General features: G+C 45.9%; 3 protein-coding genes across 5 annotated transcripts; 2 read left to right on the top strand and 1 right to left on the bottom strand.

The window, feature by feature from the left end:
• Window positions 1-256: 256 nt before the first annotated feature.
• Window positions 257-4517, bottom strand: drc3 (dynein regulatory complex subunit 3). Its single transcript, XM_085933458.1, has 15 exons — window positions 4114-4517; window positions 3958-3991; window positions 3750-3798; window positions 3461-3649; window positions 3277-3393; window positions 2932-3098; window positions 2690-2845; window positions 2494-2613; window positions 2316-2427; window positions 2069-2244; window positions 1837-1965; window positions 1681-1751; window positions 1349-1472; window positions 1053-1184; window positions 257-984 (listed from the first exon to the last, which is right to left on the bottom strand). Exons 4-15 carry the CDS (start codon window positions 3645-3647, stop codon window positions 892-894), a joined length of 1584 nt encoding a protein of 527 aa, XP_085789584.1. The 5' UTR covers window positions 3648-3649; window positions 3750-3798; window positions 3958-3991; window positions 4114-4517; the 3' UTR covers window positions 257-891.
• Window positions 4305-12913, top strand: tom1l2a (target of myb1 like 2 membrane trafficking protein a). 3 transcript variants are annotated; one of them, XM_085933461.1, is made up of 17 exons: window positions 4305-4467; window positions 5595-5679; window positions 6381-6459; window positions 6524-6673; window positions 6888-7022; window positions 7091-7207; window positions 7293-7409; window positions 7573-7706; window positions 7794-7836; window positions 8136-8307; window positions 8500-8593; window positions 8790-8865; window positions 9023-9025; window positions 9246-9323; window positions 10521-10580; window positions 11036-11072; window positions 11179-12913. In XM_085933461.1, the coding sequence occupies exons 1-17, from the start codon at window positions 4416-4418 to the stop codon at window positions 11319-11321; spliced, it is 1575 nt and encodes a 524-aa protein (XP_085789587.1). In that variant the 5' UTR covers window positions 4305-4415; the 3' UTR covers window positions 11322-12913. The 3 variants fall into 3 exon arrangements, with proteins under 3 accessions (XP_085789587.1, XP_085789585.1, XP_085789586.1); XM_085933459.1 differs by lacking the exons at window positions 9023-9025; window positions 9246-9323; XM_085933460.1 differs by lacking the exons at window positions 4305-4467; window positions 9023-9025; window positions 9246-9323 and adding an exon at window positions 4489-4538.
• Window positions 12914-13767: 854 nt separating this feature from the next.
• srebf1 (sterol regulatory element binding transcription factor 1) lies at window positions 13768-26866 on the top strand. Its single transcript, XM_085933714.1, has 19 exons — window positions 13768-14441; window positions 15925-16527; window positions 16790-16959; window positions 17043-17183; window positions 17352-17570; window positions 17743-17857; window positions 18045-18202; window positions 18828-19041; window positions 19126-19310; window positions 19428-19689; window positions 19932-20098; window positions 20309-20477; window positions 20574-20682; window positions 20883-20992; window positions 22457-22589; window positions 22705-22870; window positions 23524-23724; window positions 24325-24436; window positions 25648-26866. The coding sequence occupies exons 1-19, from the start codon at window positions 14336-14338 to the stop codon at window positions 25866-25868; spliced, it is 3561 nt and encodes a 1186-aa protein (XP_085789840.1). The 5' UTR covers window positions 13768-14335; the 3' UTR covers window positions 25869-26866.
• Window positions 26867-26884: the final 18 nt, after the last annotated feature.

Raw genomic sequence — 26884 nt, 5'->3', positions numbered from 1 at the left:
GGATAGTTGTTCATCTCTGTGTGCCCTGCAATTGGCTGGCAACCAGTTCACGGTGTCCCCCACCTACTGCCCGATGACTGCTGGGGTAGGCTCCAGCACGCTCACGAAAATGGATGGATGGATGGATGGATGGATGGATGGATAGTAGGATCCGTATTGTGATGCTTTTATAGGTAAAAAAAAATCTGCTGTACTAATAACAAGTAAAGACTGTTCGAAATGTTCACTCTAATTTATTTTGCAAGAACCACACGGGAGACAGTATGCCCTTTAAGCACTTGCAAGTGGAGAATTTGTTTTTTACTTTAGGTACAGCAATGTTCCAACAAAGTCTGACTTTTGGATTCTTGCAAGAGAGTATTTATTGAGAGAAGTAGGGTGGGGTGAGTGGCCAAGGTGGGGGTGAAACCCTGGCCTCTCAGGGGGTTACACCAGGGGGTGTTTTACGATGTTGTGTAAACAAAACACCTCTGCTTCCTCTGCAGTTGGTCAATCAGTTCAAAGGATCTTAGCACTTCTTTGTTAAGACAGGACAAGCTATGTTAATTATTACAGGTTACATTCCAACATAAGCATAGGATCAAACTAATCTATCAAACCGAACAAAGACATTAAATTAGCGTCAAAGAATACTTTTGGGGACACATAAAGCCATCTCTGATTAAAAAAAATGTTTGCTGTTGGTTAGCCAGTATAATTGTACTGCCTATATCACTAATTAATGTAATTGATATATAAAAAAAATACTTCACTTATTCATAGTGAAACAAATCAAGTGAGAATTTTACCATCACAACATTGCAGAGTGAAAAAAGACCCAAAGAATATGTCAGCCAGTATATTTGTTTTCATGGAGCAAATACATATTTGGGCACAATGTAATCCCCTGCACTACAACTTTTTCAGCTGCTCCCTTAAATAGTCGGCATGTCTGTGGATATCTGCGATGCGCTTTCGGTTCCTCTTCAGTTCCGTGTCTTCAATCTGAAACGTCACAGGACAACATGAGCGGTGTGCACACGCGAGACCCAAAAGTCATTTCAGGTTTTTACCGTTTTGATAAGGGCCACTTTCCAGGCCTCGGCACGCGTGACCAACTGCGTCTCCCTGTCATTGATCGTCTGCAGATGGTTGTCGTGGCTGGTAGCCAGCGTGTCCATCACTGTGTTTTTGTCCAAGAACAGCTACATTGAGAAAGGCGGGTGTCAGACCTTATTATGCTAAATGGCAATGGTGACAGGTTCTTTGTATTTGAGGACACAGCATTTCTAGCTATAAGACAAACCTCAATTCAATCTCAATTGAAACTGCTGACGAATTGATATCATCCAGTGCTGCCGCTACCTACCATTCGGACATCATCGGGCAAATCATCTTCGGCTTCTCCCTTCGCCACCACCTCCAGTGTGGTGACGGCAATTTGCGTTACCTTCTGATGATGGCTGTCCTCCAGCTCTCGACACTGGACGAATGTGCAGTCGAGTCAAGGAACGCCTGGCACAGTTATGGCGGGAACAGCAAACTAAATGCGGAGTTCAATATATGAAGATGTCAACATATCCCATGAGTTCATAAAATTGACTTTTTGGAATCAAAGCTATGTAATATGGACTTTCCCGTAGCGACAAACGGTCCGTCCCGTAAAGTTGAAGAGGACCTGCGAGGATGTGTGAAGGATATATGCCTTGAGCCGTTTCGCTGAAACTGCCGGTCATCTCGGAGATGTTGTTGTCAAACTTTCGGATCGTTTCCTGTGGGAAGCGTCGTCTCACTTTTGTGACATCGTCGGTCGACATATTTTGCAATTGGAATCAAAGTTCACATTTCACAAGGTACCTCCAGGTAGCTGTAAAGTTGAAACTCCACCGTCATTAGGTTGTAACACAAAACATCGATTTCTTCCAGGCAGATGTCCATCTTGCTCTTCTTTTCATCCTTTGCTGCCTGTTGTAAATCCAATGTTCTCTGTACACAAAAATATGTCTTTGCTTGAAAAAGCACGCCTGCTCGTAGAGGAACCCAAATTGGGACATGTTTGGAACATTTCATTCCCCGTTTGCAAGCGCACCTGCTTCTGTTCCGTCTGAAAATCAGCCAACACTTTGGAGGCTCTGCTTTGGTTGTCCGTCACGTCTATGTTGTGTCGAGCGAAGAATGAGGCGACCTCGGCGTCTCTTCGCTTGTACTCGGCCAAGCCCACTTCAAAGAGCTGGTTGCACAGGTCAACTAGTTGCTGCTCGAATGTAAACGAGAAGAGTCAAGGGAGGCAAAGAAACGGGAATCGGTTGACAAAGCCGCCTGCGACAAAGGATATGCCTCCAGCAACTCGTCCACTCCCGGCAGACATTGTAGTTTTTTTAACTCTGTATCATTTTGGATAATGTTTTTGAACAGATAATCTCCATTCAACTGCTCCACAAAAGAATCCTGAAATGAAAATGAAGACATTGGCAGCCATCTTGATCGAAACCCAAACGAGTTGATTGAACTCACCTCGTGCATTTGTAGTATAGCTTCCTGTTTTCGTTTTTCCTCCGCTGCTTGTTGGGCATGTAATTCCTCCTGGTTCATCTCCTCAATGTCAAGGTTGTACTTGGCCGATGCCCTGTTCCTCTTATATGCGCATGACATCGTATTACATGCAAGTTGCAAAACGTTTCAAGGTCAAAACACTCCATATGTTTCTTACAATATCCTCGTTGAGAAAAACGTTGTTCAGGAACTTCAATTGCTGAAAATAGGCCGCGAGGAAAAGGGTGTACTTTTCCTCATTGTTCTCCTCTGGGATCGGATTTCCATCTATATTGAGGGTGAAGAGCTTCTTGAACTTTCGCAGATAGACCACCTTTGGAATGCAGAACAGTGACTTTGGGTTAGATAAGCGTCCCAAAGCACACACTTTCTTTTTTTAATTTTACAATGCGTTGTTACATTGTTCAATTGATGCAGTTTGTTGTTTGCAATGCAGAAAACGGTTAGTTCCATGAGGTTGTCCAAGTTTTCGATGAGAGTAATGCGGTTGTTGGACAAATTCAGCACTTCCATCTTCACGAGACCATCTAGACCTTCAATTTTCTTGATTTTGTTAAATGACAGATCTAAGAAGCAAAATGGGCATTATTGTTTCAGGTTTGCACGTTTTTCCTGCACAGCAAAAAGTCCGGGCTTGAAGGACCCAGCTTAGTCAGGGTTGCCCCATCTCCCAAAAGCATGCTTGTTCGGGTAATTGAAGACTATATTGTCTTAAGGAATATTCAAAACAACATGTTTTCTTACTGAGCCACGTCAGGTTAACTAGATGGTCCAATCCTTCGATCTTCATGATGAAGTTGTTGTTGAGATTTAACTTGGTTAACGCCGAGAACTCCCACAAGTGGTCAATCTTCTGGATGTCTTGTGAGGAAAACCATCATTCCATGAGACACATTCAGTATAACTAAGCCTGCATTTTTCTACTCACTTCTGTATTCCAGACTCAATCTGGGGGCCTCTTTAAAGAGGATTCCCTCCTGCTTGGCAATGTGTTCAGCTTGATCTTGTAGACCTTGTTCCAGGACGGCTTCCTGCAGAATCTCCTCATCGATGTAAATTGGGGTTTTATCATGGTAACCAGCGCTTAGGTTGGAGGTTCCCTTGCTGGAAGGCATGACTTTAAAAGAAATAAAAACACAAACTACAACCTAATTTGTCCATGTTAAATTGTTTTGCATGAATGACTACCTTTTTCTTAAATATAGCAAATACTGTACCTGTTGACTAGTAGGGGGGCAAATACTGCATCTCAGAATGTGTCGGATACTGCATGTAACAACGTTGTTTTTAATTCATTAAAGGGTACATCAATAGCGTCATCAATGAACGTAGTAAACGTTGACACGTGCACGTATTAATTGGTCAAAACATGTAAATATAAACGCCGACTACGGTTCGTCTGAATTCAATAATTACATGTGTTACCTGCGTTGGCACAGAAGCCACAAATCAGCCACAACTGGGAACACAAATTGCGTATATGTCAAAATAAATAAATCACATTACACCGCATCTCTTCAATGTTTACGGGGTGTTGCGTAGCAACTGGGTGCTGCATTCGAGTACACTGGGAAAAAATACCTTCGTGCGTCCATCAAAGTTAGCGTATCCACTTTCAGAGCTCAATTCACAAATCGTGTTTTACACAATTTTTTTTGCAGTTTTAACCCTCGTGAGACATTTTAAAAATCAATCACATCTCATATACGGGGATTAAAATGTAATGTGGATACCGCGAGAAACCCTATGACTGACAGCCATCCGAACCACTGGCATTTAAGTTGTGAATGTATGTTGTCCAATAGAAGCGCGTAGAAGGCGGGGCTTAAGAGTAGCGTCTGGGCCTCCGCCTGTCGGCGCCAAGCGGATTGTTTGCTGTCAACATGGAGTTCTTACTCGGAAATCCTTACAGCACTCCCGTGGGCCAATGCATAGGTACGTCCGCTTTTAAAATTGCGCAATTGCCATGCTGCGAAATGTACCATACAACAACTCAGACGAACTGGGTGAGTGGCGATCCATTGGAAATCTCGAGTTAGCATCCTTGGGACAAACGTCATCTAATTGGAATGAGCTTCCAGACGACACCCCCCCCCCCCACTAAACTTTCCATTTACTCCGTTCATTCGCTCAAACGACATCATTTTCGACAACACGCAAGTGTATTTGAATGCCTTAAATCGGACGGGAATATTTTCAAGTTAGCTTTAGTTTTGAAAAGTTGCCTGTAGGGATGTGGCAAACACGTTCGTTTTCCGGATCTATTTTCCATTCTGTCTATGTGCATTCATAATCATAATAATCATAACAAAGATGTGGTATGCTTCCACCAGCTAAAGGGGTTCAGTGCATGATGGAGCTGCAGGGTTCAGTGTTGCAGAAATGCCCCACCTTGTAATGAAAGGCGTTTCCAATATTGTGGTTAGATGAGAGGATACAACATAAGGCAAGTACGAGGTGTGCCAGAAAAAGTCCATCGCTGGGGTTTGAACAGATACGTTTCAAAATTACACAAGCTATGAGATTCCCCTTCCACGTGGGCAAGATGACCAACCTCTGAAGATTGTCTGTCTGGTTTAGTGCTGAAAGGAGGCGAGTCACCAGCTCACAATGCCCTGAGCAACTGTCAGTGTATTTTGAGAAGTTGTAAATGTGACAGCAGCAAATAGAGAAGTAGTGATGGGACTGAATACATTAAATGTGGAGGGTGGGAATAAAGAGCCCAGTTGGCACTGCAAGACACTGCCTGCCTCGGAACCATCTGACAGCACTGATGGGGTCTCGGGTGAAAATGAGGAGGTGTTGACAGAGAACACGCGTGAATGGTGTCTGTCAGCGATTTCCACTTCTCAACAGTAAACTGGGCAACACACTTTTTTTTGCCCATCCTTGATCTCCACAATTCTATACTACATAGTTGTCCGTTTTTGCATGTTTTTAGCAATTACCTTGAAACCTGTCTTAAATGTCTGCACTCACTTTACAGGCTCTTTGAAGCACTTTGATTTGTGTGTGTATTCACTGAGAGTTGAAAAATAATCAGTTTCTGTTGGTTCTTCCAGAGAGAGCCACTGAAGGTGGCCTCCAGAATGAAGACTGGGCCCTCAACATGGAAATCTGTGACATCATAAACGAGACGGATGAGGGGTGAGTTAGCCATACGTCTCGAGCCAGCACAGCGTAGCGTAGGACTGCTGGAAAGAATGCTGCCCGTGCCCACTGAGCTCTTATTGTTTTTACTGGCTGACTCCACAATAACCATTCCTCGGCCACCACAAAAAGGCCTTTTGTTAGCGTTGGAGGTGTCACTGAATGGACAAGCTTGACTATGTACTTCCCATCCGAACGCCCTAATGCAAGAATTTATACTAAAGTCAACGCTTGCCCAGTTAGAGAAACAATCGTGATGGTGAATCTTTCATCAATAAACGCTTGCTGGTTGAAGCGCTTAATTCTAGCGTCATCCGCAGTGGCGACTCTTCATGTGTGGACAGCGGCGGCGACATCGCCTCGGGAGAAAAGCGAACAATCAGATGGTGCCGTGGCCTTGTCCTGTCACCGTCGCGCACCTCCGCTGGCTGACAAATGGTCGTCTGTTTGCGTGCTGCGCAAACAATTTTATTGCCAAACTGGTGTAACAGCACGTGGTCTCATAAGACAGACACAGAAATGAAAGACAGAAAATGTTATGTATTTCTCTCAAGCAATTACTTTTGAGTCAGTGCATGTTGGAAGTGGAAGTTTCAATCCAAGCGATACACTTTGGATGAATGTCATTTTGTTTCCAGTCGGAGATGCCTCAGTCCTTCTTTCAGGCCAACACGCGTCTTTTTTTTCCCCCCCCGCAGGCCAAAAGACGCCATGCGAGCGCTGAGGAAACGACTCAGCGGCAACAAGAATTACCGAGAAGTCTTGCTGGCGCTGACGGTGAATCGCCTTTTCGCGCTGACCTTCTGCGGCATGTATTTCACGCTCTTGTGCGACTCGCTAGGTCCTGGAGACGTGCGTGAAGAACTGCGGCCACAGGTTTCACCTGCAGGTGGCCAGCCGAGATTTCATCGATGGCGTTTTGGTGAAAATCATCTCGCCAAAGGCCAATCCTCCGACCATCGTGCAAGACAAAGTGTTGTCGCTGATACAGGTACAGCAGCCAGCGTTTAAAAAAATATTTTATTTTATTCTGTGGAGGGATGAGATAATGGCAACATATTTGAATCTTATGAATATAAAATTAATCTTTTTTTTTTTAAAGTAGTTTGACTTGGCAAGAGCCAACACATTTTTATATTAGTGGGCCATTTCCAAAGCGGCCATTTTGCCAGCTGCAATCAAGCACTTCACTCCCACCTGGGCAGGCCTGGGCCGACGCCTTCCGGAGTAGTCCTGATCTTACCGGGGTGGTCCACATCTATGAAGAACTGAAGCGGAAGGGCACGGAGTTCCCCATGGCCGATTTGGACGCACTGTCGCCCATCCACACGCCGCAGCGGGTACAGAACCAAATTTGGAAAGACACACGCGGAACGTGTCGACTTTGAGCTTCCGTTTCTCCTCCCAGGGCACGCCGGAGGTGGACCCGGCCATCATCAAGTACCTGGCACCTGCAAGCACCACCACCGACTTAGCCACCAGGCAAGGGTCTCCACACGGCCCCATCACGGCGACCCCCCAACAGGTGACGTCGACTCGGCACCCTCCTTGCATTGGCCGTTTGCCCGCATTGATGACGTCAAGTGATTGTTGCCTGTCTTGGCTTGCAGGTGGCCCGCTTACGTAGCGAGTTAGACATAGTGAGAGGCAACATCAAAGTCTTGTCAGAGATGCTCACGGAGATGGTCCCCGGCCAGGAAGATGGACCTGATCTAGAACTGCTTCAGGTTGGATGAAGGATTTATATTACAATGTTACAAATAAGAATACTCTGCCTGTGTAAACCACCAAGGGGAGTAGCGTGCCAAGGTCCAAACCTTTTTATTCCTTGTCATGTATTCTTTCACTTCGCTTCACCCGCCCGTCTGTCTGCACTCTTTTTTTGCCAAGGAACTGCACAGGACATGCAGAGCCATGCAGCAAAGAGTCGTTGAACTCATTTCACGCGTGTCCAACGAGGAAGTGACCGAGGAGCTGCTGCACGTCAACGACGACCTCAACAACATCTTCCTCCGATACGAGAGGTGCGCTTGCTTTAAAAGATGCTGTGTGCTCATCGTGGATTGTCATTTGGAAAAACGTGCAGCTAAATTCGGTTGTGCTGCGTTCAGGTATGAGCGCTGCAGGTCGGGGAAGGCCGCTAACAACAAAGGGGTGAGTATGGCCACTATGTACTCTGAATACCTCCATTGTTGTTTCTTTGCCCACAAATTGTGCTTCACTAGTCACAAATTCACAGTTTTTGTTTCTTTTGTTGAACTTAACTCTGATATTCTGTGAAAAAAATCGCTTTTTTGTGTGGGAGTGCTTTCTCTGATGCTTTGAGATGCCAAAAGATGGCGCCAAAGCCCCAGTTTACAACTGGCCACGAGAAAGGATCTTTGGCCACTGACAGGCCCGCCGATAGCACGGTTGTTGCCATGTTGTAAGCCTTGTGTTGGGTTGCTCCCCAGATTTTGGGTGAGGCCACAGATGACAACCTGATCGACTTGGGTCCCGAGTCTCTGGCTGTGGTGACTCCCCGAGCGGCGTCCAGCCCGCCTCCCCGCGGCACAACAGGGGCCGCCGCCTCGCCGGTCCAGAACCCCGCCGTGGGCTCGCTATCTTCTGCGCTGGCCAGCCTCGGTAAGAAGACAACACGGTCTGCGTGCTACTGTTCGTCTAGCCTCTGTCCTAAAACTTGTTTCAGAGTGACTAGTGGCTATTAGGGACTCTCCATATAGTACTAGTCATAGTTTATCAGCTCTAATTGCATGAAATGCAGTTTTGCTCTGTTGGTTTCCGCAATGAACCCACCACGCTCCCACTTTGTTCCAGATGTCAGTCCTGCAAGTCCATCAAGCCGCAACCTGGACGACTTTGACATGTTTGCCCAGACTCGCAGCAGCTCGCTGGCTGAGCAGCGCAAAAAGTATGTCGACATGGTTCTGGCCTTGAGTCCCTTTGCCAGTTAGGAAAGAATTATTTTCAGTTTTATCAAGTGCGAGTTATTTTTAGAACAAAAACGGGGCAATTGTTCAGACGCTCAGGCAACGAAACGCTAGAAAGGCAAAGCCACATTGGCCGTTGGTTCTTAAGCGCGTTGTGAATGTGTTTGTCGTGCGCAGTGTCAAGTACGAAGACCCCCGGGCTGTGGGCGGTCTGGCCTCGGCTCTGGATGTTAGACAGCACAACGCGGGAGGGGTGAGTGCGCCTGGCCAACAGTGTTGGACAAGACGACATCCGTGTGGATGCCCAGCGCATCGTTCTTGTAACGCTCTGCCACTCTCACATTAAATCTGAGGAAAATCTGAGACATTCCAGACTTTTAACTCCTGTAAATTGTAATACCTAATGTCAGGGTGTCTCAATACATTTGTCCATTTGTCTTTGCGTACAAGTGGTTTGTTCCAAAATCTCAGCCTGCATGTAGACACTGCTGTATTTTGTTTTCCGTATTTTCCATCTTCCTCTCGCTCCTTTCTTTCGGTTTGTCTTTTTTTGTTTGCCTCTCCCGTCATCGACTTGGCTGTCTGCGCTCGACCGTGCTCTGTCCTCTGAGCTGTCTTCTGTTGTTGATTCAGCTGAGGGTAGAAGGGGACGCTGGTACCCCGGCAGATCAGGAGCTGCCCATAGACAGCTGGCTTATTACCCAAGGAATGGTGAGGACTCCATCCTTAGCGTGTCCTCCTCCTCCACCTCGTCCTCCTCCCGCCATCACCGGCCTCTTGATCCAGCCTCCGTAATCCACCGCTCTTCCTTTTTAGTCTCACGCCATTCTCTCCTGGCCCACTAAATGAAGCGCTCCCGTGATGGGTAATAGGATGATGCTAACCTTTGTCTACGGCCGTCTGCTGTTTTTTGCTGACTGAGCCGCTTTCTAAAGTAAACAGGCTGGCTTTGTGCCATCTTTGCTCTTGACTGCTTGTTTAGTCAGGCATTTATTCAACTGCATTAATTTAAAACCTCAATGATTATTTCAGCGAGATGCCAATGCCATTTTCAAAAAATAGATTTATATCCATGCTGAAAGCACTTTCTCCATGTTGCCCACCACTGATTTGTTTTATTGATATAGCTGCCAAACACTGAAACGTTACTGATAATTAACGTTTAGTTAATCCATCCCCGGACTTGAACCTTTACCTTCTTTCGTCATCCTGTTTCCCAAGCTCACTAAAGCCGCACAGTAGACTAGTGCCATGTAGAAAATATCTTGAACACCAATTTACACAAGTTGTCGAAAATGAGACAATGGAAACCAGTCACCTCTTTTAACCGGCTTCCCTTTTGCGCCACTTTTGTTTCTTCAGTTTCCTTCTATGACTCTCTCTTGCTTTGGTTTCGATGAGCTATCTTCTCTGCTGCAATCTCACAAAAATAACAATGCCAGTTTTGTTTTTGTGAGGTTGAACGTGTTTGGAGACGTGTGGATTATCCCGAACCGTCCTCAAAATATTTCTTGCCTCTCCCAAACATGATTTATCATCACACCCCTCCATGTGTACGCGTGTGCGCGCGTGACTGCCTCCTGACAGCTTTTGTTAGTTGCTAATTCGCTAATGATGGGGAATAATGAAACGCTGCTGCGTGGCACCAGGCGGCAGCTGTTAGCCCGCGTCAACACGCAACACGGGACCTCCTGTTCTTGAGATCTGCAGCTCACTGGCAGGTTGTTGCGCAAACAGCGCACACTGCTTGACCCTTGCTTTTTTTCCCCCTCTTCCCATTTATTTTCCTCCTGCCTGGGCTCCTCTTTTTATTTATGTGTTAGAATTTTGTTTCTGTTGTGTGATGTGGTTATGTTGGTTAGTGTCATGTGGCTTTTTTTTTTTTTTGTCCATGGCTTTGCTCCATAGATCCCTGTATCGCAGTCCTCTGTCATGGATGACATAGAGGAGTGGCTCTGTGCTGACGTGGTGAGACTTAATTTACCTTGATTTCGAATCTCATTTCTTCTGTCCTCACCATCTCTCGGGCAAAACATGTGTTTGCTCTAGCATCACATTCCTTTTTTTTCTCACTAACCTCACTCGATTTCCATCAATGCCTGACTTCACGGATGAATGAGCACAAGGCTCACCCACATTTTTTTTTTTTTTTTTTTTTTTTTTTTTATTATATATATACACGTGCACAATACAATGAGTCCATGTTCCATTTTGAGGTTGCCAAAATAGGAATTATAAATTTAACGTTTTTATTATTGTGGTAGTGCATTGCATCTTACTATGAGATGGAATATTTTGTTAGTTCTATAAATTTTATTTGTTCATAAGGAAGACGCATTTTGGTATTTATTGACTGAAGGCTATTATTTGAGACAATCTGGGAATTTTGTTTTACAAATTCTCTTTTTTTTTCTCATTTCTAGAAAGGCGATCCTCTGGATGAAGGCGTAACCAGTGAAGGTAGACCACATCAAAGCATTTGGCATCATATATTTGCTTTGTTATGAAAACAAATTCACTTTTGCATGAATGCACTTGAAAGACACATTCTTGTGTTTTTCCTCAGAGTTTGATAAGTTCCTGGAGGAGCGAGCGAAGGCATCAGACACGTCTCCCCCCGGGGATAACCCCACTCACCCTGCCCTCCCCGCTCCCGTCGCCTCGCACAAGAAAGCGGAACGCACGGAGGACGCCCTCTTTGCCTTGTAGACTCGCATCAGAGTGTCTCAGCGGCTCCCTCGGCGCCGTCTGAAGGTCGGCGCTTGGAACAATTCCCTTGAACGCGGTCCTCCGGTAACATTTCATCGTCTTGCCACTTGTATTGCTGAAACTTGCACAAGCGGGCAGGTTGCGTCATAGCTGGATGTATTTGATCGTCAGTGTGGGATGCGGTGACGCCTTCGACATTTCAAGATGCGTTTAAGTGGAGGGAATAATCCCGCTCACAAATCTTCGTTAAGCCGCTACATAACTAACGCAAGTGTTGGTGTCCAAGTATTGTAATGCTTTAAAGGAGTTGGACAAGAGAGCAAAGAAAAGATTAATGCGCAATAACTTGCTTCTGCAGCTGTGTGCGGAAACGAGAAGATGAATAAGCGCATTCACTCATTTTAACAAGCTGTGTCTGTCAGCAACCATTTAACCAAAGGGAAGAAAAACAACCCAAATAGTGTACAAAGGTTTCTCGTTTTAGGTATGTTTCCATAAAAGCCAAGTGTATGAATTCAACTCATCTTGCGTCACAACGAGCAGCAGAAGTTTGGCTGTTATGGAAAGCTAAATGGGAAGGATACTACTACTGTTTTGTTTTCTAGGGAAAAGGGAACATTGTTTTGAATTACTTCATTTTGCTCATAACTTTAAAAAAAAAAAAAACTTCGCAAGAATACAAATGGATTGAAATGAGGTGTTGAAACTTCTGGGACTACACCAAACTATTGGATTCGATTACCTACTGTACAATAACTACAAACATGGCATTATTAAGGATAAATCATTGGCTATATTGTGTAATATACCTCAAACAAAAAAAAAAGACAATGTAATGATTTTGAATCGTACTATGCAAAGGGAAGCGCGTTATTTCTTGCCCTGGCAGTGTGGATATGTTTTAACAGGTTCGAGAACTTTTTTGTTGTTTACCATTCATTATTTTTAATGTCAGTATAATTGCTATTTTTTCCACGTCAGACTTTAATGTCATATAATATTGGGTTGATGGGAGGGCTCGGGAGCCAAGAGCCCAAAAATCTTAAACTCAAGCACTTTTAACCTCTTGGTTTGTACTAATTTTGCTTTGCGTTCCTAATTTATATACTTTTGTTTGGTTTTCACTTTAAGAGTAAGACCAAAACCCTTGTAATATTGTACTGAATTTGTTCCCCATCTAAAAATGCATTGAAAAATATATTTGCCTACATAATCTGCATAACTGCCGAGGATTGGGCAGAACTAAATTGGCGGAAGAGATTTAACAGGAAATCAATGCACAAACTGTTAGCATACCAGCTAAACTGATGTGGCCTAACGTCACTTAATATCGTGTTTATGGATTTCAGAACCTTTTGGAAGGGTTTCATGAAGCTTACACGATAATTGCAGCATGGACTCTTCCAAATTCCGGTTTTGTTAACATGCTTGTGTACACGTTTAGCATCAGTAGATGTTCCGTGTCTGTTTGGGCTCTGCCGTATGCCGTCATCCTGACTGGTGTGTCTCTGTGTGACTTAATGCATGTATGTAACTGCCCAATAAAACACTTGTGAGACTGCTACCTCACAAGCTTTGTGGTTATTCTTGCATGATGTCATTCGTTGGCCGCATGCTGAAGTGTGAATGTAAACAAACAGCCATTGCAACCAATGCAAAAATCTGTCGGTTTGCCTGCTGGCGAGTAACACGCCTGTAGGAGAAACAATTCAAATGTGTCTCCTTTAGTCCTTTCTTTATACAGCGTCACCTTGCTTTATCACTGGCTCTGGTAAATGAGTATGAATAAATGACAAAGTTGGTGTCACTTGACAAAGGCTGACAACTTTTGGCCAACTCTAAAACTCGGTTGGTCACGTGCCACCAAGAATTGTTAATTGTTAGGTGCCGGTCTTGGGCTCATCAAAAAATGTTGGAGAAGACTGTTTTAATACCAATTCTAAGTGAAGAAGGAAATGCTCGAGTTTTTGTTAGTACAATCGTTAGTTAAATCCCCCACACTGTACCATAAACACATGCTATTTTTACTTCGTGTGTTGTGCCCTGGCATGGTTCCAAAAAGGCACGTTTGACATGTCTCCATGACAATAAGTGACAAAGCTTTGAACCTAGGTCCGTGACCCACTTCCCTGCCATACCTCAGTAGAGCTAGGGTTTTGTGTACATGTGACAGTATTTGTTTTTAAAACTATGTATTTTGTAATTATTTTTAAACTTTGGTTTTTGATGACCGTAATAATTAAAATTTGATTCCACATATCCGCGTCGGGTAATTTCCCTGATGCTCGTCAAACTGCAAAAATCATGATGTAATCCCAGGCTCACAGTTGTGACGTCTGATCACACCACTCCGCTCCTGCACTTCCCATTGGACAATTCTACTGGTTCTACAGGCTGGGCTACGAATGCGAGTCAAGCAAACATGATGTTTATTTCCATTTGCAGGGTGGCTTCCCTATTGGCTTTCAAGAGACAAACCCACTCGATAGCCGCTCATGTAGTAAGATTTTGTTGAAATCAACTGGCGCTAATTTGATGAATTTAAAGAAAACGATGATGGTTACAATCTGCTATGCAGTTTATAGATAACGTCTGTGTGGAATTATACTTAGTCTTCTGTACAGCGGTCGTCTGTTTACGTCCACATTCTGTAAGAAAAAAAACAAAACAACACGGTGGGTGTGAGGTGAACGCGGAAGTTATTTGACTATCTAGCGTATGATTGGTTGGATTACCAGTCTGTTGTTCTCAAGCGAGGCGGGCGAGTTTGGCTAAACACGAAGTGGTGAATGGGCTTTAGTGTTTTATTTGACAGGTTTCCCTCAGGCATCATGGGGTTAGCACCGGCCAGTTAGTTGACAGCTCGGCAAAAAAAGAAACATTCTCCTCCATCGTGTTTCGGCTACATTTCGGCCAATGTAGCTCCCCGAGAAGCTGACGAGTATTCGCCGCTGGGAGACCCCCCTGTATAGTTTTATTTTACACTGGATTATCCTAAAAACAAAACAGCAGAGATGAACACTTTGTCGTTTGACGATCCTTCGTTGGATAATCTGGATCCGACATTGTCGCTGCATGACCCCAGCGAGATAGACACGGCCCTTCTTAGCGACATTGATGGTAAGAATTCTGATTTTCACTAACAAACACAGTCACAGCCTACCAGCGACAACTCGTTAGCAACCCCTTTTCGTAAATATCCTATTCACATTGTGTTGTCTAAAAACGCATTTTAAAGAGCACGAAGCGTTTACGTTGAATCATCTTTGTTAAATGTTGGTAGCTTTGTTCCAGCTAGCTATTCGCATGAACTGTATACCGCGGTAAATTTACGTTTCGAAACGTTTTACGGCAATTGTGTCATTTAACATACGCTTCGAAAAGCATGTTTAATTTGTACAAGATTAAACGTGTATAAATTGACTTCAAGATGGAGAAAAAGGCAAGGCTAACGTGCTCGTGATGGCGCCCCGCCCCCAAGCAAGTTTCCCCAGACTGAGGTTACTAGCGTTCGTTTCCTCCTGAGGGGTTCACGGAACCTCATTTGACCAAAATTGCACGGAGGTCTACTAAAAACCGAATAGATTTGCTTGGAAAAAAAACAGTGACCGTATTGCATTTATTGTTAGTTTATTGTGTAGCCCAGCATGTGGCGCTGCTAGGTAAAAAACGACTAACCCATATTTGTTTACCGTCATTAAAATATATATCTCGTTTTTAAGACTTGATTATTCTTATCGGAGTTAGAATTTTTTTTTTTATGTGTCCGGCAAATTAACAGGGAAATAAATTAGGTCACATTATAGACGTTAGACGCTGGCTCACTTGTGACCGATGGTAACCTCTCCGTAATGCCCTTTCCTGTCTTGGACGATACGCGCTGTGATTGGACAAGAGCGATCACCTCATCCATAAAACTACCGGAAATTTAAAAAACACCCCAGCCGGCTTGTTTGTACAGAAAGAAAAAGCAACAATGGTCTGTTATTATCATCAATTATCATTCTTAGAACCATCACATTCAGACAAAAAACATTACGCGTCATGTCTCACTATTCAAATTAGAATTGTCAAATACAATCCAAGGATTTCTTTGAAGGCTATCAATTTTTGTAGTCAAATTCAGAGAAGATTTGTTGAATTGGTTTTATTCCCAAATGCGCTTCGTAAAACACAGATTTTCTTTCTGTTTATGACTAATGTTTTGTCACTTGATGATTTTTGGTGCCCTTGTTTTTTCTCTCGCATATCACTGTTCCTGAATGACAATAACAATAATATAATTAATAATATAAAGTATAACATTTAGTAATAGTTACGAGTTAAGGCTTAGATTAGGTGGAACAGGTGGATTTTGTTGGTGAAATGTCATTGCTATAAATTACAACACATGGTAAAATCCGTCAAATTAAAAAAAAAAAGAAAAAAAAAGGAATATATCCAGACAACCTGTTGTGTTTGAAAAAAGTAAAGATATATTTTTTTAACTCAAACAGCATCAAATATACGTGTTAAATTTTGGAGTGGACCTTTTGTAATTGGTGCCTTGTAAAATGTTGTACGTGGTTGTCCTTTCAATTTTGATGATGCTTTTAATTTTCAGACATGCTCAAGTTCCTCCACCAGGAAGGGGAACTCGGAAGCCTCTTTGATAACCCTCCGTACACAGGAGGACCCGCCGGCAGTCTGGAAGTTCCTTGTCTGCCCCAAGTCGTCACATCATCCTCCCCCCTGCCCACCGCAACTGTGCCTCCATCCACATCTTCTTCTTCCTCCTCCATCCTGAGCAGCAGCCCTCATCTGGATGCGCTCCTGGGCCCTCCCATTACCCGCAGCTCATCCAGCCCAGACAAGGCCTTCCAGCCTACCACTACCTTTCAGCAGTCCCCGCTGGCCCAGGTGTCCATCCCCACCCCGCTGGCCCAGGTGTCCATCCCCACCCCGCGGCAGCAACCGGCGTCCCCGCAGCAATCTCACACGGTCGGACCGCCCAAAGTGGAAGCGTCCCAGTCGGCTGTGGGCCAGGCTGCTCCTGCCCCAGGAACTTCACCTCATGGGTCCCCGGTTCTAAACGCTGCATTCAACAGCACCCCCCCAAAACCGTTCACCTCCTCTTCACCGCCCCAAACTCCACCCAAGCCTCCAAACCAAATGCCGACGCACCTTCAGAGCCAGACTCCAAACGGAGGCCAAAACTGCTTCATAGGTATTTCCTGTGATGAATTCTCTTGAGGACTAACGCTTGGTGATTTTATAGTATATCACCTGGCAATTAGTTTCAATGTTAGAGGGAAAAAGGTGACCTACTTCTGTCCTTTCTTTCTAAAGTTGATAAGACAGCACACACTGAATGTTGCTATCAAGGCCTTATAATGAGATAAGAGTTCACCTCATGGTTCACCAATATTGTAACCTGTCTGCTGAGATAAAAACGGTTGCTGATTGTGGCACGCCTTCCCCGTTGTCAGTCGGCAGCACTGTGAGCCAAGCGGCGGCCACCTTGTCCTCCTCGCCTCCCAAGATCCAGCCAATGGCCATTCAGACTCCAGTTCAAGGCTTGAGTGCTGCCTCTCCTTTGCTGGCCGCGGCGGGAAGCCCGCCCGCTCCCGCGCTCACGTCTCATATTCAGCAAGTACCCGTGAGTGTACAACTCGAGCGGTCCGATTCAGTGCTTGTTGACTGGGCGGATGGATGGAAAAAGATAATTGACGTGTTTCGCAGGTGTTACTGCAACCCCAGTTTATCAAAGCCGAGTCTCTGCTGTTGACCACGCTGAAGCATGACCCCTGCATCGTCACCACCGTGGCCTCTCCCACGTCGCTGGCCACCACCACGACGCCAGTTCAGAGCGCCTCACTGCAGGTAAACAAATTCCCAACCAGTACTTCAGTCAAATCCACTGTTGGTTGTATCCATTCCTTCAAAAACAAATGTTTGGGAATCGCTAACGCTACTGGGTTGAATTGCCACCCATTTAATACTGCAAGTTGGGATGTAAGCTTCACGAGTAGCCATTGTGTGTACTTCGAGGCATTTGTGGGCGGGGGCACCTTCCTGACTACCGTGCCCGTCATGGTGGATGCCGAGAAGCTGCCAATCAATCGCATCATCAACAGCGGCAAGACAGGCGTTTTCCCCGCCAAGGGGGAGAAGCGCACGGCTCACAATGCCATCGAGAAGCGCTACCGCTCGTCCATCAACGACAAAATCAATGAGCTTAAAGATTTGGTCGCAGGCACTGAGGCCAAGGTGGGTTATCTCCTCCATCTTAGCATCCCTCAAACAAATTCAGTGCTATAACAATAGTGATTTGTTTGGTCATTGTTATTCTGGATGGAAATGAGTAGAGAACAATCTAGTGACAGAGAAATTTTAATTGTCGGTGTAGTTCAAATCAAAACTATGTTCTTGCGTGTCCTAGCTCAATAAGTCAGCTGTGTTGAGGAAAGCCATCGACGTCATCCGTTTCCTGCAGCAATCCAATCAGAAGCTCAAACAGGAGAACCTGGCACTGAAAATGGCAGCCCAGAAAAACAGTATGCACTCGTCCTGCTTTTTGCCCTCACTCGATTCTTTCCCACTTTCTCTGCTAATTTCTAGTCGTTGACCTTTTGGTGACGAGTGGAAAGGCTCGTCTAACTGCCCTCTTCTTGCAGCCGATGCCTTTCCTTCCGTGTGCTTGATTGATTGCCCCCCGCCCCACTGCATTTTTCTTTACCTCAGAGTCTCTCAAGGACCTGGTTGCCATGGAGGTGGACAGCGTGGTCGACGTGAAGATGGAGCTGCCTACGCCGCCTGCGTCTGACGTGGGTTCACCCTCGTCCTTCTCGCACTGCACCAGTGACTCAGAACCTGACAGCCCGATGGGAGAGGATACCAAGGTATGATGCCGCTCTCCGGGAGCACTTTGATTTAAGAGCCTAAAATCAATGTGCGCAATTTCAGCCTTTGAAAATTAAGGGATCATTTGTTAACTTTTACTACGGAAAACAATGATCAAAACTTGTTTTTTTTTCCCAAGCCAGTAACTTAATCATATTCACTTTCTTTGTTCATTTTCAATTTGAAATAATGTCCAATTTTTGGACAAAGGGATGGAAATAAGAAACATTAAAAAAAAAATCTAATTCATAGAAGAAATAATTGACAGAGTAATGGATTATTAAAATAATAATTAGTTGCAGCCCTAATGTGCATGCGGGCTGATTTGACTTCTGCATGATGTACTGTTCACATTTCATCCCAAGTGCATGAACTACATATAAAAAATATTACTGGCTTTTAATATTTAAGAGCATCTTGAAGTTTTTTGCTTCAAGTCCAAACATAATGCATTTAAAGTAGCCTTATGAAAGTGCTTACGTTTGACAATCTAACACCTACCCAATAATTTATCTATAAACCAGTCCATTGCCCATGTTTCTTGGCAAATTAGAAAATGCCTTGAAACTTTCTGTACCTTTTTCCCCCCCTCACTTGAATGGCTCCCTGTCTTGTGCGCACCAGCCACACGTGACCACGCTGGACCCATCGGCGAGCGGCAGCAGCGCCGGCGGCATGCTGGACCGTTCTCGCATGGCGCTCTGCGCTTTCACCTTCCTCTTCCTCTCCCTCAACCCCTTGGCCAACCTGATCTGCTCATCTGGCGGCGACACAGCAAGCGGCGCTTCCGGTGCCCCCCATCACGCGGGCAGGAGCGTTCTGGGCTTGGACATTGCGGGTAAGAGGAGGCGACCCGAAGTGAGGAAATACGTCCTGCGTAACATGTCTTCACTCGGCTTGTTGTCCAAAATGTTCTCCACAGCTGACTCATGGGGCTGGATGGACTGGATGCTACCAACAATTCTGGTCTGGCTTCTGAACGGCATCTTGGTGTCGGGAGTTCTTATCCGCCTTCTGGTGTACGGAGAGCCTGTGACCAGACCTCATTCCGGATCTTCGGTCTTGTTCTGGAGGCACCGCAAGCAGGCCGATCTGGACCTGGCGCGAGTATGTTCAGTGTACCTGAATGAGATGAAATGGCTTGATCATTCAAAACAATGCCATCATAAATCCGTGAGAAGCATGACTGTTCTAATGGTTTTTGATTGGCGTTTTGCTGCATAGGGGGATTTTGCTCAGGCCGGCCAGAACCTTTGGACTTGTCTCAAAGCTCTGGGTCGCCCCTTACCCACCTCCCAGCTGGACTTGGCCTGCGCCTCGTTGTGGTCCTTCCTCAGATTCTGCCTTCAGCGCCTCTGGGTGGGCCGCTGGCTGGCCGCCCGGGCGGGGGGACTACGATCGGACCGCCCCCTGCAGGAGGACGCGTGCAAGAGCAGCCGAGACGCTGCACTGGTTTACCACCGCCTGCACCAGCTGCACATGACAGGTTGGCTCTGAGTACAAATACTTTCTTACTGCACCCAAGTAGATTCTTTTTCCAGGTGTTTGTCATTGGCTATTTCATTTACTGGCAACTTTTCTTTTTCTTCTTACTTTTGATAAAACACCAACAGTTTCTACTCCTTGTCAGAGCACATACATTACGTCTACTTTTTTATTTGTATTTGCGCCTCTATGCAAGCACAGAGTGCACAGGGTGCGTTTCTCAACATGTGACTTGGCATACAGGCAAGCTGAATGGGACCCACCTTTCAGCCGTGCACATGGCGCTCAGCGCGGTCAACCTGGCGGAATGTGCCGGCTCCTGTCTGCCCGTGGCTTCGCTGGCCGAGGTCTATGTGTCTGCAGCGCTTCGAGTCAAAGCCAGCCTGCCAAGGATCCTGCACTTCACCTCTGTGAGCACCCTTTCGTCAGCGCTCGTTGGGTTATCCCGTGCTAAAGTCAGTCAATATATTTCGCCCAGCTGCTTGTCATGTTTTGCACAGGTGCCGTAGTAAAGTGTTTGTCTGAGGGACTACAAGCTGAACGACACTTGGCAATAAGTGAAAATTGGCTATTAGCGTTCCAATCTGAATAAAGATTCTGTGTTTTTGTCTTGTTATCAGCGTGTGTTCCTGAGCAGCGCGCGTCAGGCATGCCTGTCGTCCAGTGGGAGCGTGCCTCCAGCCATGCAGTGGCTCTGCCACCCTCTTGGCCACCGCTTCTTTGTGGACGGGGACTGGGCCATTCGCAGCATCCCCAAAGAGAGCATCTACAGTCAGGCCGGCAACACTGGTAGGTAGAGCTGCAATCTGGGCTTGGATGATTGTTTTTTTTAACAATTTTGTAAAGATGTAACTCATGTAAATGGTTGCCTGATTCTTCTTTCAGTGGACCCGTTGGCTCAGGTGACTCAAGCCTTCAGAGAACACTTGCTGGAAAAGGCTCTTTACTGCGTGGCCCAGCCAAAGGGGGAGAAAAGCCTCAGTCAGGGAGAAGGGTGAGCAAAGCACATAAAGCGCCAACCGACCACTGCCTGATGATATCAATAAATCATAATCCAATCCAAGAGCCACATCAAATATTCTGCCTTTACAAAGGGAACAATGGCTTGGTATCAATATTTGATTGGCTGTCCTGATATTGCTGAGTTGTAATCACATGATTTCATGCTTTTCATTTTCATGTGATTGTCCTCAGGGAGTATGCAGATGCCCTGGAGTATCTGCAGCTGCTGATTAGTGCTTCCGATGCAGCTGGCGCCACGTCGCAGTCCTTTGCTATTGGCTCCAACATGGCCACCGTCACAGGTAAATTACTTTTGTCACTAGTACTTTGCCCGTAACCACAAATATAATACCCTATTATTTGCGCTACCGAATGCTGATCGAGCCCCGTCAATAATAGTGAAAAGACACAAGTTATTGATGCCACAAGATGGCGGCAAAGGACAAAGTTTTCAAGGTTATGTTTAACACTTATTAAATCAGTTTAGTCTTTCTATTTGATTATTTTACATTAATTCCAACATTTTACTCAACAAACACCTGTTGCAAGCGTCGTAGATATTAGCAGTAGTAGAATTTTTTTTATTAATTGTGATTTATTACGAGAAATTGTGGTCTTTATTTATTTTGTGATAGTATTGCCACTTGTTGTTCATCTTAGATTGCATCTGACTGGTCAAAGTCAGATGGAAAAAAATACAATTGCACATAAATAAATAAAAAAGTTAATTTATTGCATGCCATTGTCGCCATGACCAATGGATGGATAATAACTTTTTATTGTCGTTAGGGTTGTCACGATACCTGTTTGTAGCCTTAGTGTTTGAAAAGCAACGGCACTTTTCTTCTTCACTCTTGCTTGCCACTGCCTTTCTTGATGTCGTCCACCGCTCCCATTTTGCCTTCATGTTCCCTATAGAAACCGCAAGCTAACTTTGATTTTCACTTTACGGAGATTGAGTGGACTGATTTCCACCCTCCCACCGCTTCACTCTGTACTTGCGGATCGGATTGCTCAGCTCAGCCAAAAAAAAAAAGTGGTTGAGCAGAGGCTGGCTCGCCAAACAAAAGTCATCCGCTGGATTGCTCCATCTATCTTCAGGCCTGTCAAATCAGTGATCACCTTGAGAGTTGGGAGGGATGGAGGGCACAGCGGGGATTTTAATGGCGGCCTTTTATTGGCATCGACTTGTTGGAATTTGCTGCGTGCTGGCCCCACGTCCAAATAAGTACTTTGCTCTCTTAAGCGAGTCGTCTAAACGCTCTCAGGTCTCATCGTGTCGTAAGTTTAGCAGAGGGCTGTGACAGTTTGATTCGAAGTCAAACACAGAGAGCAGATGTCTGTCGTCGCTGTCGTGCATATTAAATTCCACCCTGGGAGCTGAGCGACAATGTCAGCGCACGTTGAAGCGTGCCGGTAGCAGCGTCGTTATTTGGTCATCTCTTATCAATACTTCCAAATAGCAGTAGAAGAGAAATTGTACCAATGGAGCAAAGAGTCCAAAACAAAAACCAAACGAACGCCTCCAACAGATTTCTTTTATTCAAAGTCTTAAGTGAAAACTTTGAATAATGTAACCACTTGATCAGTTGTCGATGTAGCATGGCTTCATCATTGGGCTAGATGTTGGCTTGGGACGTGAAGATTTTCTCCGTATGAAGCGTTTTGCTGCCATCTTGTGGTGTTTACGTTACTATAAGCCTCTTAAGCGAGGGCCGTACTTGCTGACGGTCTTGACCTCATGCTGCTTTTGTCCCATCGTCTAGGCTGCGACCCCCACTCTAAATGGTGGTCCTCTGTCACCGTGGTTATCATCAACTGGCTCCAAGGGGACGATGCGGCCGCCGAGAGGCTCTATCCGACTGTCGAGCACCTGCCACGAACACTGCACAACGCGGAGTGAGTTGGCGCTTGGCGAGCGGATCCCTCGGTCGTGTTGTCGGCATCGCACTGACCCGCATTTTGTGCTCGTGTGTGTGCGCGCACACATGCTCGGCTCCCCTCACGCTGTCAGGAGCCTCCTGCCCAAGGCTTGTCTCAACACCTTCCGAGCGGTGCGGGCTCTGCTGTCCAAGCCGGAAAACTGCTACTTGAGTCTGAGCCACAGCGACAAGGCCAGCGCCCTGCTCAGAGACAGTCTCAACTTGGGCCCGCACTCCCACAGCTCCACTTTAGACAAGGTACGCACACACACGTGCGCGTGCACACTGGCACTTACAAGCGTGCAAATTTGTTTGCCATAAAAGTTGTTGCTTATCACTCCTGAGAGGGCACTCTGCATGTGTGCGATGATGTCTGTCTTGAAAGTATAAAACATGCTCAAGCACGCACGGAAATACTCGGTGACAGATGTGCCCGCACATGGCCATGCATTAAGTTGTAAACACAAGGAAATTGCCTGCACAACCGCATCATCACTCACACTACGCATACACGTGCGCGCACACGCAGCAACTGGTGCACAGAATGTTTTTTTGGGCCTGAGCTGTGGTGCATTGTAGTTGCATTGCATGTGTGTACGCCAAGTGCAATGTTCCTGCAGCGCAACACAGAGCCGAGCCTCCGACAGCATTTGACTTGTTGATTTTATTTTTTTTTTCAAAGGCAATGTTAATATTTGTCCACAACCAGATATGAAAGCAATATCCAGTAGAATGGCGTTGTTTTGATTGCCTCAAATCGTGACGAGATGTAAAAAGTCCACTCACCAACGACATTAGGAATGCCCTGCAAATTTTTTCCTGCAAATGCCAAAGCACAAATAGGTTTCTCTTGACATAAAATGGATGGATGGCCGTCATCTAATGTGCCATCGATGGCCATTTTTCCGCAGGTGGTGCAGTTGCTGCTGTGCGACTTGCTGTTGGTGATGAGAACCAATGTGTGGCGTCTCCAGCAACAGCAGCTGCAGGGGGCGGCCGGGACGGGCTCCGCGGGGGTCCAGCAGGCCTCCCCACCCGAGCTGCAAGGCTTTCAGCAGGACCTCAGCTCTTTACGCAAGCTGGCACAGAGTTTCAGGCCAGCCATGCGAAGGGTATGTACACAAGTGAGCAAGAGAGTGAGAGAGAGAGCGAGAGAGAGAGCGAGAGCTAGCGAGAGAGAGAGCGAGAGCTAGCGAGAGAGAGAGAGAGAGAGAGAGAGAAAGAGAGAGAGTTAGCGAGAGAGCTAGCGAGAGAGAGAGCTAGCGAGAGAGAGAGCGAGAGAGAGAGCTAGCGAGAGAGCGAGAGAGAGAGCGAGAGAGAGAGCGAGAGAGAGAGCGAGAGAGAGAGCGAGAGAGAGAGCGAGCGAGAGAGCTAGCGGGAGAGCTAGCGAGAGGGAGCTAGAGAGGGAGCTAGCGAGGGGGAGCTAGCGAGGGGGAGCTAGCGAGGGGGAGCTAGCGAGGGGGAGCTAGCGAGCGGGAGCGAGCGAGCGCGAGGGGGAGCTAGCGAGGGGGAGCTAGCGAGCGAGAGCTAGCGAGCGCGAGGGGGAGCTTGTGCGAGAGAGAGCTAGCGAGCGCGAGAGCATATGCGAGAAAGAGTGCTGCAATTGAACTTGATTATTTGAAAGCAGCGCTACTGGCAAAGCCAAGCAACAAGTATGAGTCATCGTTACGTGACTCCTTGATTCACGCGTCCTCATCCCCCTTCTCCCACAGTTGTTCCTTCATGAGGCTACGGCCAGGCTGATGGCGGGGGCCAGTCCCACGCGCACGCATCAGCTACTGGATCGCTCGCTGCGACGCAGAGCTACACCTGGAACCAAGACAGGTGGGTGGCTTTTCGACAAAAATTGCACTCGCAGCTTTAGGGTTAGAGTTTTAGGTTAGGATTAGGACAGACTGTCATTTGGATTGACCATTCAAAAAAACTCTGGGGAAATGGATCATTTTGTCACTGTCAGGCAAAATCCTTGCATCACGGATGAGAATTTTCCGTGGCTCCCGGATTTCTGTGTTTTTTTTTCGTCCAAAGTATTATTTTCGTGAATCGTGTGAATCCATATAGACGCGGCCGGCCAGCTGGCCGGGCAACGTTAGCCTCGGCGATTCGCAAGCATTCGCCCGCCCGCCGCGACGGCATCTTTTGGCACATCTCAAGGCAAAATTAGTTAAGCTGTGAGTATGGAAATCGGCTTGACTCTGTAAACCTAACTCACTGGCAGCAGTGATGCGACAACATCCGCCTTATTTTCGGCAGCATTTTGGTGCTACTTTCGTCACATCAAATCCACTTGTTAATGTAACTTACGCGGAGAACTAGTGTTTTTACACCGGCACAATGTGAATTTGCGATTGGGGGTTCATCACTTGTAGACGAGTTATTTAGTTAGATGGATCTTGGGCCTACTCAGCAAAGGTTTTCGCCAGCATGAGCATCGTGCCAGGGAAATAGACAAGCCGAACGGGATCACGATGGGCATGGCTCGAGAGCAGCGTCATCGTACAACTAGGAACACAGTCTGTAACCACTTGCCTGACGGAACATATCCGTAAAGTCGATGTCCCGGGGAAGGTTTTGTGTATTCTCTGTCTATGGAGGTCGCGGCACTAGGAACATTAAGGAGCACATCGAAACAAAAAAACACAAAGGTAGTTTTTTACTTTTACAAGCATGTGGGTTTAGAAAGAACCAACATGATGTTACATTTAAGGTAAGGGAATGCTATTGTCATGATATTGTTAAAGAAAAATTCTTTTATATGTGTGTGTGGGTGTGTGTATATGTAAAACACACACATGTACATGGACCCCCGGTCGGCCCCCCACCCAGACCCCTGGCTACTTTTAAGTGTTTTTTCACATTTGCCATTCTCATCCCTGTGTATGTGTGCAATTTTATTATCATTCATTTCAAAGGTGGCGGTTATTCTTTTTGTCTTCCTCACTACGAGTCAAATTGACGTGAAGATTCTGTCAGCACCGACGATCATCATTTAGAACACTAAGAAGTTCGCCTAACGTGGCATTTTTGTCCAACAGAGGAGTGCGAGGCACGGCCGGGCCAGCGCGAGCAGGCGGAGGCAGTGATGCTGGCGTGCCGTTACCTCCCCCCATCCTTCCTGTCTGCTCCCGGCCAGCGGGTGGGCATGCTGGCCGACGCCGCCCGCACGCTGGAGAAGCTGGGGGACAAGCGCACCCTCCACGACTGCCAGCAGATGATTATCAAGCTGGGCAGCGGCACCACCGTCACCAACAGCTAAGAGGACCCCACCCGATCAACTGACTCGTCTTGGGACCGTGTTTGTAGAAAAACAAAACTCAAATTCTCGTTTGAACAGTGTTTTCCCACCTGGGGACTTTCTAGATTTTTTAGCATAATCTGGGAAGTCTGAGCGCGAGTCTAGAGTAGTGCTACAGTTTGACCTCAGAGAGGTGCCAATGCATCCTCAGCCAATTGGTCGCGCCCGTTTTCCCAGAGAGTTGCTTCTTTTCATTTGATGAGAAGAAAACAACCTTAAGAGATCCATGAATGAGGTTATGGCTTTGTTTGGTTATGATGTGTACATATAATATCAATAATGTATTTATAATCTGTATGGATTTTGATCCTGCAGTATTTGGCATATGTGGAAGAGCGAATCTTGCTTTGGAGGGTTGCGTTGTCACGGCGATTGGGCGTCACCAAATCAGAAAGGTTTTGCTCGTGATTTTTGGTGGTGCTAGCTTGTTTGTGTGTCGCCATGCACACAGCGGGCTGTTAAGTGGAGTCCCCCCAAAGAACTGTTTTCTTCCAAAGAGGACATCTTCCCATGTTTGAATAGTGCTGGTTTGTGTTTCACTGTTTTTGTAGTTGCAGCTTAAAGTGTAAAAAAACCAAACAAATTTGGTATTGCATTTTCATTATGGGAAGTGCATGTTTATGTGTGGCTCACACAGTTCAAAAGATAATCTTTTGGGGTCCTTGTATAGTTTCATCGCCAAGATCCATGTCCACATTTAAACATTAACTTTTTAAGAAACTTCATCTTTTTCTTCTCGTGTTTATTGCAGTGAAGTCGAATGCTCTAAAAGATATGCAATTTAGAGTTGAGAATAAGTATGGCCCCGACTTGCTCGCTCGATTAATCGTTTCAAATAGTAAGCCTTATTTTTTTTTTATGTATAAGGCTTGTTTTTAGGAAAAAAAAAAATGTTCAGTATGGTTTTTTTTCATCAAAAAATTGTGCTTATTAAAAATAAATAAATGAAAGCCTTACTATACAGCCTTTTATGAAAA

This window comes from Syngnathus leptorhynchus, chromosome 16 (genome assembly GCF_054491065.1).
Source record: "Syngnathus leptorhynchus isolate UIUO chromosome 16, UIUO_Slep, whole genome shotgun sequence".
Lineage (NCBI taxonomy): Eukaryota > Metazoa > Chordata > Actinopteri > Syngnathiformes > Syngnathidae > Syngnathus > Syngnathus leptorhynchus.
Note: the sequence above shows the minus strand (reverse complement) of the source record. Positions and strands in the feature narration are given on the sequence as shown.

Bases quoted from the DNA above. Each gene is read 5' to 3' on its own strand.
- srebf1 (XM_085933714.1), top strand. From the start codon at position 14,336: ATGAACACTTTGTCGTTTGACGATCCTTCGTTGGATAATCTGGATCCG. The intron at 17,184-17,351 runs GTAAACAAATTC...GTGTACTTCGAG, and splicing joins TTCAGAGCGCCTCACTGCAG to GCATTTGTGGGCGGGGGCAC. The intron at 19,311-19,427 runs GTATGTTCAGTG...TTTGCTGCATAG, and splicing joins CCGATCTGGACCTGGCGCGA to GGGGATTTTGCTCAGGCCGG.
- drc3 (XM_085933458.1), bottom strand. From the start codon at position 3,647: ATGCCTTCCAGCAAGGGAACCTCCAACCTAAGCGCTGGTTACCATGAT. The intron at 2,428-2,493 runs GTGAGTTCAATC...TTTTCATTTCAG, and splicing joins CTATACTACAAATGCACGAG to GATTCTTTTGTGGAGCAGTT. The intron at 1,473-1,680 runs ATATCCTTCACA...ACTCGACTGCAC, and splicing joins AGCGAAACGGCTCAAGGCAT to ATTCGTCCAGTGTCGAGAGC.
- tom1l2a (XM_085933461.1), top strand. From the start codon at position 4,416: ATGGAGTTCTTACTCGGAAATCCTTACAGCACTCCCGTGGGCCAATGC. The intron at 7,837-8,135 runs GTGAGTATGGCC...GTTGCTCCCCAG, and splicing joins AGGCCGCTAACAACAAAGGG to ATTTTGGGTGAGGCCACAGA. The intron at 10,581-11,035 runs GTGAGACTTAAT...TCTCATTTCTAG, and splicing joins AGTGGCTCTGTGCTGACGTG to AAAGGCGATCCTCTGGATGA.